Source organism: Chrysemys picta, chromosome 1 (assembly GCF_011386835.1).
Source record: "Chrysemys picta bellii isolate R12L10 chromosome 1, ASM1138683v2, whole genome shotgun sequence".
NCBI lineage: Eukaryota > Metazoa > Chordata > Testudines > Emydidae > Chrysemys > Chrysemys picta.
In genome coordinates this window covers 233,111,972-233,125,963 of record NC_088791.1, presented here as the reverse complement: position 1 = coordinate 233,125,963, position 13,992 = coordinate 233,111,972, and the positions used below count along the sequence as shown (strand labels likewise).

Below are 13,992 nucleotides of genomic sequence, written 5' to 3'. Positions count from 1 at the left end.
TGTGTTTTTAATAGTTTATAAAATATTTGCTACTTAGTGTAAGATTATGAAAACTTACTTGTGTAATCTTGTTGTGATTAGCAAGGAACATGGAGAGGTTCTGGGATTCCTGGATGGACTGAGGATCAGCCATTTTACGCAGAAATTGAGCAGCTCTTTGGAAACAGAAAAGGAAAAAAAAATCAACATTTCCCTATAGCAGAGCCGCTCACGAGCAAGTCCATCCACTCCTGATCGAAACTACATATACGTCAATGCTACCTCTTGGTCAAAGGTAGATGACAGCTCTTAAAGAATCAACACAGATGCTTTATTCATTGCTCAGACAAGATCATAGTAACTGCATTGGTGATGTTGATCCAACAGTAATTACCTGCGATCAGACAAAAGAGAGCACACCAGACACTACTAGACTTGTTTTGTTACACTTTTCTGAGAATGTGAGATTCAAACACAGGTTTAAATTTTGTAAAACTGTCCATGTTAAAAGTTGGTTTCTTAAGAGGCCTCATCAGACCCTCCTTGAGAACACCGGCACCCCACTCCTACAAAGGTGGTGACAATCTCCACTAACAGTAGGCTCACTGGCTCCCATGGGTCTTAACTAGCTAGGATGGACACAGATACAATTCACAGTTTATGAATCAAAGCACCCTCAGCATCTCACGTACCAGCGAGTGTCACTGGCTTATACTCAAGTAGAGTTAAGACAAGATTCTCAACTGGTGCGGGTTGCCATAGCTCCATGGAATTCAATGCCAACTTACACCAGTTGAACATCGAGCCTGTAGAGAATAGTGTCTGTCCCCTCAGGACACTGCTCTGGAAGAGAAGGTCTATCAAAATCCAAGGGATTTCACCCACAGAACAAAAAAGAATTCCTCATAGGAAGAAAACCTCAGCCCTGAATGGACGCTTTATAGTTAAGCATGAGTAAAGCGAAGACCTTTTCTTAAGGTAGTTGAGTGAGGGATAGATCTTGACCTATTGGTATTGTTCTGTACAAGGCTTTGCAGATGCTGTTATAGAAACAAACACTCTCTTTGCTTCCTACATCTGCCACAGCATAAGACTTTATCAACGTTACATGCTGTAGTGTCAGGCTGAGAATGGAGTTTCATTCCTGATATTCTAACCTTCTCCCCCCTCTTATTTTATCTGTAAATCAAAGGGGCCTGTCAGACCAAAGCCAGAAAGCCTTAAGGGCAACAAGATCAGTGGCCATTGACAAAAGATCAATCGTGTATGCTAAAAATGGGAATTCCGTAACTGGAAGTTAAAAGACTTATCAAACAATGTATTCTCATTAAATTTAAAACATAATGAAAAACAGGCTGACAGAGTCTACACCTGGAAATCTATTTTGTTACTGTAGAAGAGCAGAAGGAAAACAGATTTGCTCAGATAGTTTTTTCTGTCAGTTCACCTTTAGTTTCACAGTATTTTTTTTAATGTAGATGGGATTACATTTAAATAATACTGGTGTTGTAAAAAGAGCTACTACTGCCATCTTGTGCGGGTTCCTATATTTCAATAACAGTAAGCTTGACAAATACTTTCTTATAACGTCTCACCGCTTGTAGGCAGAGTGGTCATTCTTCACACTGCACTTCATATTTTTCAGCTCATCTAATACTGCAAACATATTGATGAACTTGCCCAAAGTGATCAGATATGCTTCAGACACAAAATCCTTCCTCCTCTCTGCATGGCATAAGCGCTTCACCTCCCCACAGAATCGTTCAATTGCATTTCTCTAGTGGAGGGAAGGAGCAGAAATCCATAATTTAGTAAAGAAACAGTTTCAATGTTTTACTTTCACTGCAATATCTAGGTCAATGGTTCTCAACTAGGGATATGTGTACCCCTGGGGGAAAGCAGAGGTCTTCCAGGGGGTACATCAACTCACCTAGACATTTGCCTGATTTTACAACAGGCTACATAAAAATGCTAGCGAAGTCAATACAAACTAAAATTTTATACAATGACTTGTTTATACTGCCCTATATACACTATACACTGAAATGTAAGTACAATATTTATATCCCAATTGATTTATTTTATAATGATATGGTAAAAATGAGAAAGTAAGCAATTTTTCAGTATTAGTGTCCTTTGACACTTATGTATTTTTATAAAAAGAAGAACAGGAGGACTTGTGGCACCTTAGAGACTAACAAATTAGTTAGTCTCTAAGGTGCCACAAGTCCTCCTGTTCTTCTTTTTGCGGATACAGACTAACACGGCTGCTACTCTGAAACTTTTCATGTATTTTTATGTCTGATTTTGTAAGCAAGTAGTTTTTAAGTGAGGTGAAACTTGGGGGTATGCAAGACAAATCAGACGCCTAAAGGGGTACAGTAGTCTGGAAAGGTTGAGAGACACCGATCTAGATTATCCCCTCTCTCTTCCTATAAAGTTCTTTAACAGTAAAATGCCACTGAAGTAACTCATCATCCAATTCCAAAGTTCACTTAAAAGACATCTGCAAGTAGGAGTGAGACAATTCCATTAAAACTTCAGAATACGTACGGGTAAGATGAGCATTCAGCATGGCCTCTCCAGCTCCCCATATGTACAGCCATATGTTACTAATCAGTATGCTTAGCGCAGGTGACATTGCAACCACCATAGAATTTTGCTGGAGCACAGTGAAGCACAGTGGCTGGGATCAAAATGTTTTGTTGGTTTTCCTTTCTTTATTGCTCTAGTTTGCAGTTTTCAAGTTCTTTTGCAAGGAAGTCTAATTGATGCTATAAAAAGGATATTCTCCACAATTTGTAGAGCACGTTAAGTTCCTTGAATGGAACAGCCTGGTTTGGATTTAATCAGGCCCATTTGCACTGGGCAGTGGTGGGAATGCTGCCTTTCTACTCACTCTTCACCTTCTCCCCCAGTAGCTGCCTCCTCTCTGAGCTGGGAGTTCTGAGCTGCAGCTGCTCCCCACTAAGCTGCCTAGCAGCACACACAGCCCACCATATGAGATGACAGGCTAGGGTGGAAAGAAAGAGAGTAGCAGACTACCACTAAGCGTTCCTCTGCCAGACAGTGAGCGATTCAGGGATTCAAGAGAGGAAGGCCAAGAAGCACTCCATTAAGCTCTACCCCAGTCCTGTAAGTGGAGCTGCTTTCACAGGTTCGCGTCTCTCCTCAAAAACGACCATACAAGTCCAAGCCATGGGAGGGAAGTAAAGAGAACCATGCTGAACAAACAGCTCCTCCCTTAGGGTTGTGCAGCCATATGCTATTAACCAGATAAAAACATATTAAGCATGCATAGTGTCCAATGGAGCAGCAAACATAGGGCCCCGTCCTGTAAATATATCTTTATTCATGCAAATAGCCCCACTGATTTCAACAGGAATGTTCACACAAGTAAGGTTACTCAAGTGTTTACAGAGCAGAATCAAAGGTCTTTGGGCAAGAAGAAAACTGATTCGCTCTACAGCTTAGAAGAGATGTTGCAGTCACTTCCGGGAAAAATAAATGGTCAAGTAAAAGTGAGTATAAATATGGAAAATGAAAAAGAAAGGAATTTTAAACTGTGCAATAACTGCATGCGGAACAAGAAGCTGAGCACAGGCGACAAGCCATATGCACAAATATGACTGCACTTAGACCACACTCTAAGTTTAAGTCACATGTCAGGACCATGGCCTCTCTCTGTGGGCTATGTAAAATCTTTACAACGTTTGGTTACAGTAATATAGTCTTTGAGCTAAGTCAGCTAAAGCAGAGTGCACAACACCACAGCACATGAGAAAACAAAACAAAACCTCTATTAAATAGCTATTGGTTTAACTCTTTTTACCTGAAAGTACATAAAATTCATCAGTTTTGTAACCTCGGGCTCCAGAACTTCCACAGTTTTTTCATAAATTTCTACTCGGTTAGGCTGTTCATTACATTTAACCTGAAGAGAATCACAGAAATAGTGATACTGAAAAGTCACTCCCAAATAAAACTTCAGCAGACAGACAGCTTCAGAATGGCACATCGAACCAAGAAAATGTATTATAGTGCTGTTTATCCAAAGTTAAGGCTAAATTGTTGTTTTTAACATCTCAAACACAGTTTTCAGGGACTAAAAAAAAAATTTTCAGAGCTACCTGGGTTCTTATATGGCACCCCTCACTGCAGTATCTGTGTGCCTCAGATAATAATGAATTTAGCCTATAAATATGCCTCTGAGGTAGGGAAGTATCTTCACCATTTTATAGATAGGGAATCAAGACACAGTCACATTAAGTTACTTTCCCAGGGTCACAAAGACTGTGACTGAGTGGAAAACTGAACCCAGATCTTCTGAGGTCCAGTAATTTAACCAAAAGACGATCCCCTTCCTTCCATGGCAGCGCAGATTTTTTTTTTTTTTTTTAGAAAGTCCCTAAAATCAGAAAGCTATCAAAAAGGACTGTGATTTCATTTGCTTTTCCAGCTCATCTTAACTCTATTTTCAAAAACTTCAGTTTTTCAGGCACTTAAGTATTAACTTTGGACTCCCACCACATGTGTGCATTATATAAATAAGCACGTGCACCCGCATGCGTGCACACACACACACAATCTGGACTGCCTCAAACATTTTAAAAAAGTGACCAGACCCAATATCCTCTTTGACGATCTCCAGAGCAGTATTTAATGCCTAGTTCACATCATCAAGTAACCATATGTTAAGTTGCTGATCACAACCACTTTGAATTTAAGCTTTAAATGCTTGCTGGCACTACCATCTCCATTTGTTTTCTGTTAAATGACATGGGAAATTTTGGTGTCAAATTAACACTACTATCAAAACTGCCCATCCAGTGCACATTATTGCTACCGTATTCGCAAATCAGCCAGGAAGCTTAATACAGAGTGACATGAAATGCTTCCTTAATTCCCTCACCAAAAAAAATATCCAGTCCTCAGGAGCTGAAAGTTTTGCTTCAACAACATTCCCAGTCTTGCTGGTTCAATGTATCCACACAATCAGGAAAGAACTTGAGATGAAAGTTCAAGCACTGTCTGACAATTGAATTTTGCTCCTTTACCTGAGGAATGGCCCTTGAGCAGCTTCTCCATGTGTACAGCATGACAGCATACTCTTGACCGTCTTCCAACATTTCATTCTAAAATATAAATAAATAAATTAGTATCAATACGAGAAGGAATGGTAAATACAGAACAAAATTAAAAACTGCCATTATTTCTCTCTCTCTCTCTCTGACACATAAACACACACCCTGAGCCAAACAAACCTTTTTCTCTTACTAGGATGTACACATAACCAGTCACGCATACTGAATGTTAACTGATATATCATCTTAAATAGTATGTTCAAATTGTCAGGTCATATTGTTTTTTTCAGTAAAGCAAGTTCTCTATGGTTAAGCACAACTCAACCTGATTCATCAATTATTGAAACAATTAGTTCAGCTACTGAACATGCAAAATTAATCCTAAAGCTAAAAATTGATCTGTTCTTAGTCATTCATTTCAATAATATTCTACCATGAATGAATATGGACTATTTACAACACTATTTAATGCAATGAATATGTATCAGATTACTAAATGACACTTTACATCCACTAAAATATGAAGTCCAAGAGGTCAAACTTTGCTACTGACAAAACTAAACAACTATTAATCCTGAAGTATGTAATATTTTACAAATTTAAGACATTAAAAACCACAGACAACAGAACTGCTACACTGGGAATAGATTAGGATCCATGGGGTTTTATATGTAATACAAGAGAGAAGTATTACTTTCAGGGACAGGGAAGAAAAAAATAGCATACAGCAACCCCTCAGGTATTGACCAAAATGCTAGAGGAGTAGTGGAAGTTTCTGGCACAGAAGATAAATTTATTCTCTGACAGTCAGAGCCTGTTGATAATACAGTACTAGCCTAACTTGGAAAACTGAAAAATATAGAATCCCTTAAGGAAGGCTTGGGTACAGAAACTTCAGGCAATATTGGCTAACTCAGCCAAGAGGTTATCTGAGATGCACAAGAAAAGAGCGAGCTAGCTATATTTTTTCTATGAGAGATCATTCCTGACAGCTATGGCTGTTTGAAGTCTGGTTGCTAACTTGGTTTCCTATTTTCTCCGTGCATGTTCATCCCACTATAAGAAAGTTTTGTCAAAGATATATGCCTCTTCTCTCACAATTTATTAAAAAAATAAAAATAAATAGAGTATATGTCCGAAAATGTTTACTTACCATATTCGAATGAACAGTAGCTTGCTCAATGTATCTTGCAATGCCTGTGACAAATGCATTCCGGTCTTCAAAATTAGTGTTGAAGTTTGGCTGCATGAAAGAAAATAAACAAACATGTAACCCTTGGGGGAAAATTTCAAATGTTGGTATTTATCGCAACAACAACAAAAAGGACATATGCTTTTCCAGAAATTAATGGGAATCTGTGACCAGGGACCTCTTGGTGCCAAGAGGCAGAGGGCACAGAAAGGGTTTAAAGAGGTTACAGGGATCCCCTAGATCAAGTATATGCATATATATACCAAAAGGTGGCATGTAAGGTCTCTACCAAAAGTCAGTAGCTCACTGGTGGTCAATCATTTAAAAATGTATGTATGAATAATATTCCAGGAGTCATGCATGCATGTTGATAATTATGTTCTTAAAATCTGTGAGTTGGGGCTGGTCACCAGAAGGTGATAAACAAGTTCCTCCCAAGCAGGACATAGTAAACACTTATCTCCCTGTCTGGTCGTGTATTGTGTCCCTCACAATGTAAATATATTTGCATACTGATCCACCAAGCTAATCAAAATTGATAAATCACAAAAAAGAAAAAGCTGCTGGGAAAACAAAATGAAACAAAACCAAAACAGCCAGGGGAGGTATTCTGTTTGTGAATGTAGACAATGGATTTTTGGGATATACGTGGGGGGGACTAGTTCACCTTGGATCCTTCATCTAAGGGACAAGCTACCAGCATACATGTTTTATGAAAAAAGAATCACAGCCACCAGGGCTCTTAAGCCCTGTGACAAAGACTTGGGTGGTGCTAAACTTTATTAGATAGGAAAGTATCTTGTTAATTAAATTGAGGCTCTAGAACAGGGGTCTCAAACTCAGATGACCCCGAGGGCCGCATGAGGACTAGTGCATTGGCCCGAGGGCCGCATCACTGAACCCTTCCCCCCTCCCCCCGCTGCCTCTGGCCCCGTCCCCACTCCATCCCTTCCAATTAGGCCCCGCCCCTGCCCCACCCCTTCCCTGCTGCATTCCAATCCCTTCCCTTAAGTCCCCACCCCAACACTGCCCCCAGGGGGTGCAGAAAGGGTGCCGGGTGCAGCAGGGGCTGAGGGCAGGGAGTTGAGGTGCAGGAGGCGTGCAGGGTGCTCAGGGCAGGGAGTTGGTGTTGGGGTACAAGAAGGGTGCGGCAGGGCGGCAGGGTGCGGGATGCAGCAGGGGGCTCAGGACAGGGAGTTGGGAGTGCAGGAGGGGTGTGGGATGTGGCGAGAGCTCAGGGCAGGGAGTTGGGAGTGCAGGAGGGGTTCAGGGTGTGAGCTCCAGCCTGGTGCCGCTTACCTAGAGCAGCTCCGGGGTGGCAGCAGCGCTCACTGGGGCCAGGGCAGGCTCCCTGCCTGCCTTGGCCCCGGCTCCATACTGCTCCGTGCCAGGAAGCAGCTAGAACCGTGTCCCTGCAGCCCCTGGGGAAGGGGAAGGGGTTCAGGCTTCCCTGCTTGTGCGGCTCTTGCCGCTTTTCTAGGTACCTCCCACAAAGCTCCCATTGGCCACGGTTGCCTGTTTCCAGCCAATGGGAGCTGTGGGGGGCGGTGCCTGGCAGGAGGCAATGCCGGAGCCCTCTGCTTCCTTCCCCCTCCCCCCGGCCCGAAGGGGCATGCTGCCGGCTGCTTCAGAGAGCAGCGCGGCACTTGCAACATCAGGAGGCAATCCCACGGGTAGGCAGAGGGGCGGGGGAGCGTGGGGAGCTTGGCGGGCCACACACAAGAGCCCCGCGGGCCGCGTGTTTGAGACCCCTGCTCTAGAATGTGTATTATGCTTTTATTTTATTTGTGTCTAGTTGTTTGCAATTCTTCTACCGACTTGTTATTACTTGAACCTCTGTTCTTTGTTAAATAAACTTATATTTGTTTTCACTATAAACAAATTTCAGTGCTGTGAGTTAAGCAAAGCAGTAGCCTGAGGTGAAGCTGGTAAGCTGGGGGTACTGTTCCTTTGGGAACAGCAGACCCAGAAATTCTGTGAATGTCCAGTGGACGAGAGGTTGCATATTCCAGGGGGACGCTCAAAGAGTTCGGGGGTTGGCGTGTGCCCATCGCTAACCTGCAGAGGAACAGCAGAGCCTGCATAGGTTGAGAGGGGAGTGCTTGCATTGGCCATGGTCGGTGGAGTCAGGGAGCTGATCTCTGGCAGGTTCAGACAAGGCTTTCACACTAACGGTAGATGGTAGTGAGGGGCCTCACAATCCTGAGTACCTCTGAGGAGTATCACAGACTCATACTAGATACTCCTTACCTGGTAAAGCAGAGATGACGGAGGGGGTTCAATACATGGTTGTTGATCCGGCAATGGTAATTCTTCCAAGAGATCCACATTGGACAAGGCATCCTCTAAAGTAACCTGAGCAGCCATTTTGTCTCTGTGGGGGGAAGGGGAGGGGAAATTATGAAAAAAGGCTAATGTGAAGAGCAAGGGAACAATTTATTTCTGGTGTGGGAAATGAACAACATCCCTCACACAGGCCCACTTAGCTAGAGACCACCCTAGAAGAGCCAGTGTCAAACTGAAACCTCATTAGTTTCAATATGAGTTAAAAGGAGTTTCAGGTTCCACATCTGCCTGCATACTCCTGCCAATTTCTGTGTTTTTAAAATGTTTCTTTCTCCCCATCACAGTGTGACAGACACACACACAAACAACAGGGAAAACTGACTGATGATACCATAGAAAAATATAAACTAATTGAATAATGCGTTGTCAAGGCAAGCAAATGAGGGAAAAAAAGGGAAATCCTGTTTCCTGTAGTCTCTTTCAGTTACAGTAATTTGGGAAGAGTCTTGTAACTAGAGTAGGTATAAAATTTTTAGTTGACGAAGCCCCCTTATGGCCTTTTCCATGATTTTCCACAGTTGCTACCACCAGCTCAACAATTGTGGGAGAATTAAATGTAGACATGGTGTCAGCAGCCACTAGCATTTTAAACACAATGGTATCTAGAGCTGCTCGGATTAGGATTAATGATGTTGGATTTAAAAACCTGAGGACCACATAGAGCGGTGTACACACTAACCCTCCCACAGTTGCTACTGCAAATGAATCTGAACCGTCAATAGCTATAATAGGAAATTTTATGGTGAAAAATTACAGAGCACCTATAGCATACTTCCGTCATTACAGCACTACAGTATATTGGTTTAACGGGATGTTTTTGTATATAACTTTCAAACCAGACAAATAGATTGTACACATTAGGGTTAGTAGATAGCATGAAACCACTAGTTTACAAGACAAGACTGGCCCTTCCTCTAATCACAGTTTTTCTATTGTCTCTTTAAAAGTTGGAACAACTTTCAAAAGGCAAAATTAACACGTGCACCTTACAAGAGACATAATCTGGTACTATCCATCAGGCTCAAAACACAGGGGTTCCATAGGGCTTCAATATATTTAGAGTAATAAAATATTATCAGTACTTAGCATTTATATAGGACCTTCTTCAGAGCATTACAGAACCCTTTGCCAAAATGCATTATTCCCATTTACAGAAAAGAAACATGCACATTTATGTTTATTGACTTGCCAAAGGTCACAGTGAGTCAAGTGGCAGAGTCAGGAACAGAATCCAGATCTCATGACTCACAATTCTTTAACCACTAAACAACACCGCTTCCCTACTTTCCTTTGCATAAAACTGTACATTCCCCGAGCAGCAGCTATGGGGAGATTTTCATCACAGCAAGCACTTCCCTTAAAAGAAAATAACTAGCTCGGCTGACACAATGAATCTACAAAGTAACCAGCTTTCTGTTTTCCGAGACTGATCTGGTGTCCTTAACAACAATCTTGCAACCAGGGTTTTGTTCCACTGTGATTCCTTAGAATACCAGTGCACACCCCATTGCTGCTGTACAGTGAGCAGGGGATAGATTCACAAATTCCAGGGCCAGAAAAGACCACTGTGATCATCTAATCTGACCTCCTGTATAACTAGGGTTGCCAACCCTCCCGGTTTCGCTGGGAGTCTCCTGGAATCGGGCCCTATCTCCTGGAGGCTACTGCAGCCAAACAGGGAGATTTAGGGCACTAACAGTTTGGCAGCACAGTGGGGCTAAGGCAGGCTTCCTGACTGCCCTCACTCCATGCCACTCCCGAAAACGGCCAGCACAGTGCCTGTGGCCTCTGGGACGGTTGGGGGGCAAGGAGTCATTGAGCGCTGCCCCTGCCCCGAGCGCCGACTCCGCAGCTCCCATTGGCCAGGAACTGCGGCCAATGAGAGCTACAGGGGCAGTGCCTGTGGGCAGGATCAGTGCGCAGAGCTCCCTGGCCCCCCCAGTTAGGAGCTGCTGCCAGAGGGATGTGCCGCTCACTTTCGGGAGTTGGCCGAGGTAAGCACCGCCCCGCTCACCCCCTCCCGCACTCCAACCCTCTCCCAGAGCCCGCATCCAAACTCCCCCGCAGAGCCCACACCCCTCACCCCTCCTGCACCCCAACCTCCTGCCTCAGGCTCAGCCCAGAGCCACTGTCTATACTCCAAATCCCTTGGCCCCACCCCTCAGCCCAGAGCCCGCACCCCCTCCCACACCTCAAGTCCCTACCCCAGCCCAGTGAAAGTGAGTGAGAGCAAGCGACAGAGGGAGAGGGTTGGAGTGAGTAGGGGTAGGGCCTTGGGGAAGGACAGGGAGGGGGGCAGGGCAAAGTTGTTTGGGTTTGTGCCATTAGATCGTTGGCAACCCTATGTATAACACAGGCCATAGAACTTCCCCAGAATAATTCCTAGAGCATGTCTTTTAGAAAAACGCCCTATCTTGATTTTAAAAATTGTCAATGATCCAGAAGCCACCACGACTCTTAGTAAATTGTTTCAATGGTTAATTAACCTCACTGTTAAGAAAACTATGCCTTATTTCTAGTCTGAATTTGTCTAGCGTCAACTTCCAGCCACTGGATTGTGTTATACTTTTCTCTGCTAGACTGAAGAGCTCACCATCAAATATTTGTTCCCCATATAGATACTTACAGATTAATCAAGAAAATATGCAGTAAAATAGTAGTGCATTCTGAAGCTACCATGCAACTGGCTCTCCCCCACCAGTCACCTTTAGACTGTTCCATCAGGAGAAGAAAAACATGCAAAAGTGATCCTGAACAAAACTCCTCCTTGGGCCGTCCCAGGTAAAAATTGCCCTGGCTCTACACGTTTGACCCAGTAGATCCCTGATCACCTGGTGAAAGATTCCTCATATGACTGGATCAGGTTTCTTTTCCCCCCCCCCCCCACACCCCGTTTCTCTCCTTTACATGAAGCCAGGAAAGAGAGTAATGTAGTGAAAATTTTGTGGTGAAAGCTTAAAAGATGTGAAACAAATAGAAAAGGTAAAACAAAGAGTGGGCTAGCAATCAACTTGTAAATACTGCTTTAGTTTGGAAGCGGAAGAATGAGGAGGATCAGATGAGAGACTGAAAAATGAAACAAATGTGTGTTACTCCTGGGGGAATTCTGCATCGAAAAATTAAAAATTCTGCACACAATATTTTTAAATTCTGCAAAATTCTGCATATTTTATTTGTCAAAACAACATAGTATAATCACACCAGTTTCAATTATTTTGGTAATATATTTCAAAATACTTGTCAGCAAGTAGGTCTGTAACAATACAGACAACAAAAAAGATTCAGGAAATGTTACTCGGCTGGGGCTCCAACTGACAGCCCCACGTTGTCTGGCAGTCAGCCAGAGCCCCAGCCCTGAGCAGGACTGAAATTTGTTATTTCCACCAAAAGGAATTGTTTCGGTGGAAATCACAAATTCTGCGGGAAACATTAATTCTGCACAAACTCTTCACTGCACAGTGGCATAGAATTCCCCCAGGAATAAATGTGTGCATAGAACTTAGCAGTGATCTCATAAATACCTACTACTATTGGAAAAGTACAGCATGGAGAACATGGGTCTTTCACCGCTTAGGAATCACATTCAAACCCTAACTTAGGCCCAAAGCTAGCAGGTTTTAAAAACAATTTATTTGTTCACATCAAACTTCCTGCACAATTTGCAGAGCCCTGCTTAAAAAAAAAAAAAGGTGTAGGACTGGAACAACAGGTGAGTGTACTGGCCGAGCTGTACTGGGAAACTTGCACAACACCTGCCTGTACCTAACTCAAGCTATTTTGCCAGCACTAGGTTCATCCACAGAATTAAAATCTAAGGTAAGGCTAGAGTCTTACAGCTCAGTTAGCAACACTATCACTGAGTAGACCAATGCAGCTGAACAGTCATAAAACTCCGATTACTCAAGCAAGTGAGAATGAAGATGTGCCGCATAAGGAGATCAAAATACAGATAAAGTCTCAAAATATATTTCCTGAAACTGCATGAAAAACTGTTTTGGCAGATCTACACTAGAAACAAAATTGTTTTCGATATCTGTTTAAGGGGAAGCCGTTGCTGGGAAAAATAAAATAAAGGAAAGTGTTGAGAGTAACAGTTCAGTTTCCTAGTACAAACCACAGTCAGATAGCTCTGAACCAAGAAAGGGCAGACTTTTGACATTTGTGGCTCAAGCACTCTAAAAAAAACCCTCAAAAAACCCCACATAAGTCCCCTTGATCCCCAGATGTTCTGTTTCAAATAGAACAGTCACATTCTTTCCAGCACTAATTGATTAAATTCTGTAAGACGCTCTCCTCTTTACTTCAATCTTCTATCTGCAGACTAAATATTTTAGATTGTCCGCTTTAATGAAATGTTCTCAAACGTTCATTTAAAAAAGTCCACCAAAGCACAAGCAAAGGACCCCTCTCTTCCCCCGCCCCCCAGTTCATCTTTCCATTCACTGAAATAGTGCATTGCAGAGAAAACTCTACTTGGGGGATATGCTAGGTAAAAGAAAAGCTTCCTGTTGCCCATTCAGAGTTTTGCTGGAGAAACACAGGAAAGCATGTTTTTCAAGACCTGCATTGCCTGATTCTATGACAGCCTGTGCCTGGTGACTTCAGTTCTCCTGTTTGTCGCATACTGCTGCAATTTCAAACGTTCAACTGCTTTGGAGGTGACAAAATAAGAGTGCAAAATGGTATCAAAATGCTTTGTTCTGCTGATCTAGATACCTAATGAATTGTAATGCGACCACGAATTAAATATTTTTCTTCACCATTCTGTCTCAGGCTTTAACTCTCAGTAAGAGAATAAGATGTGGAAGAGGAACAGGCATCTTCCTGTTTAGTTTTGACAAGTTTGCAGATTTTGTGAAAGAAGATTCACACTTCCTTCCCATCAACAATTAACAAGCAAACTAAACATCAGAATCTGGGTATGACATGTAAACAGCTGACACAGGGCTCATCTACACAAATAATCTTACTTTATACAAAACAATCTGCTGATCGTTTTGTATAAAGTAAGTCCCCAACCATGTTACAACATGTTGGTTTTACAAAAGGTAGATCATGCCAAACCAACCTGATCTCCTTCTTTGAGAAGATAACAGATTTCTTAGACAAAGGAAACACAGTGGATCTAATTTACCTCGATTTCAGTAAGGCATTTGATACGGTCCCACATGGGGAATTATTAGCTAAATTGGAAAAGATGGGAATCAATATGAAAACTGAAAGATGGATAAGGAACTGGTTGAAGGGGAGACTACAGTGGGTCATGCTGAAAGGTGAACTGTCAGGCTGGAGGGAGGTTATTAGTGGAATTCCTCAGGGATCGGTTTTGGGACCAATCTTATTTAATCTTTTTATTACTGACCATGGCACAAAAAGGGGGAATATGCTAAT

The 13,992-nt window shown here is 42.6% G+C and overlaps 1 protein-coding gene across 17 annotated transcripts in view; it reads right to left on the bottom strand.

The window, feature by feature from the left end:
• The window catches only part of CYFIP1 (cytoplasmic FMR1 interacting protein 1), a 128,014-nt gene that overhangs the window by 88,539 nt on the left and 25,483 nt on the right, over positions 1–13,992 (bottom strand). For 16 of the 17 annotated variants that reach the window (XM_065591202.1, XM_005283289.5, XM_065591206.1 and 13 more), the window contains exons 2-7: positions 8,506–8,629; positions 6,217–6,306; positions 5,037–5,114; positions 3,812–3,913; positions 1,575–1,756; positions 59–155 (exon numbers count right to left, since the gene is read on the bottom strand). In XM_065591202.1, coding sequence (XP_065447274.1) covers positions 59–155; positions 1,575–1,756; positions 3,812–3,913; positions 5,037–5,114; positions 6,217–6,306; positions 8,506–8,622 — 666 coding nt within the window. In that variant the 5' untranslated portion in view covers positions 8,623–8,629. Of the gene's footprint in view, positions 1–58; positions 156–1,574; positions 1,757–3,811; positions 3,914–5,036; positions 5,115–6,216; positions 6,307–8,505; positions 8,630–13,992 lie in introns of those variants that run through there. The other variant, XM_065591230.1, reaches the window with a different exon arrangement.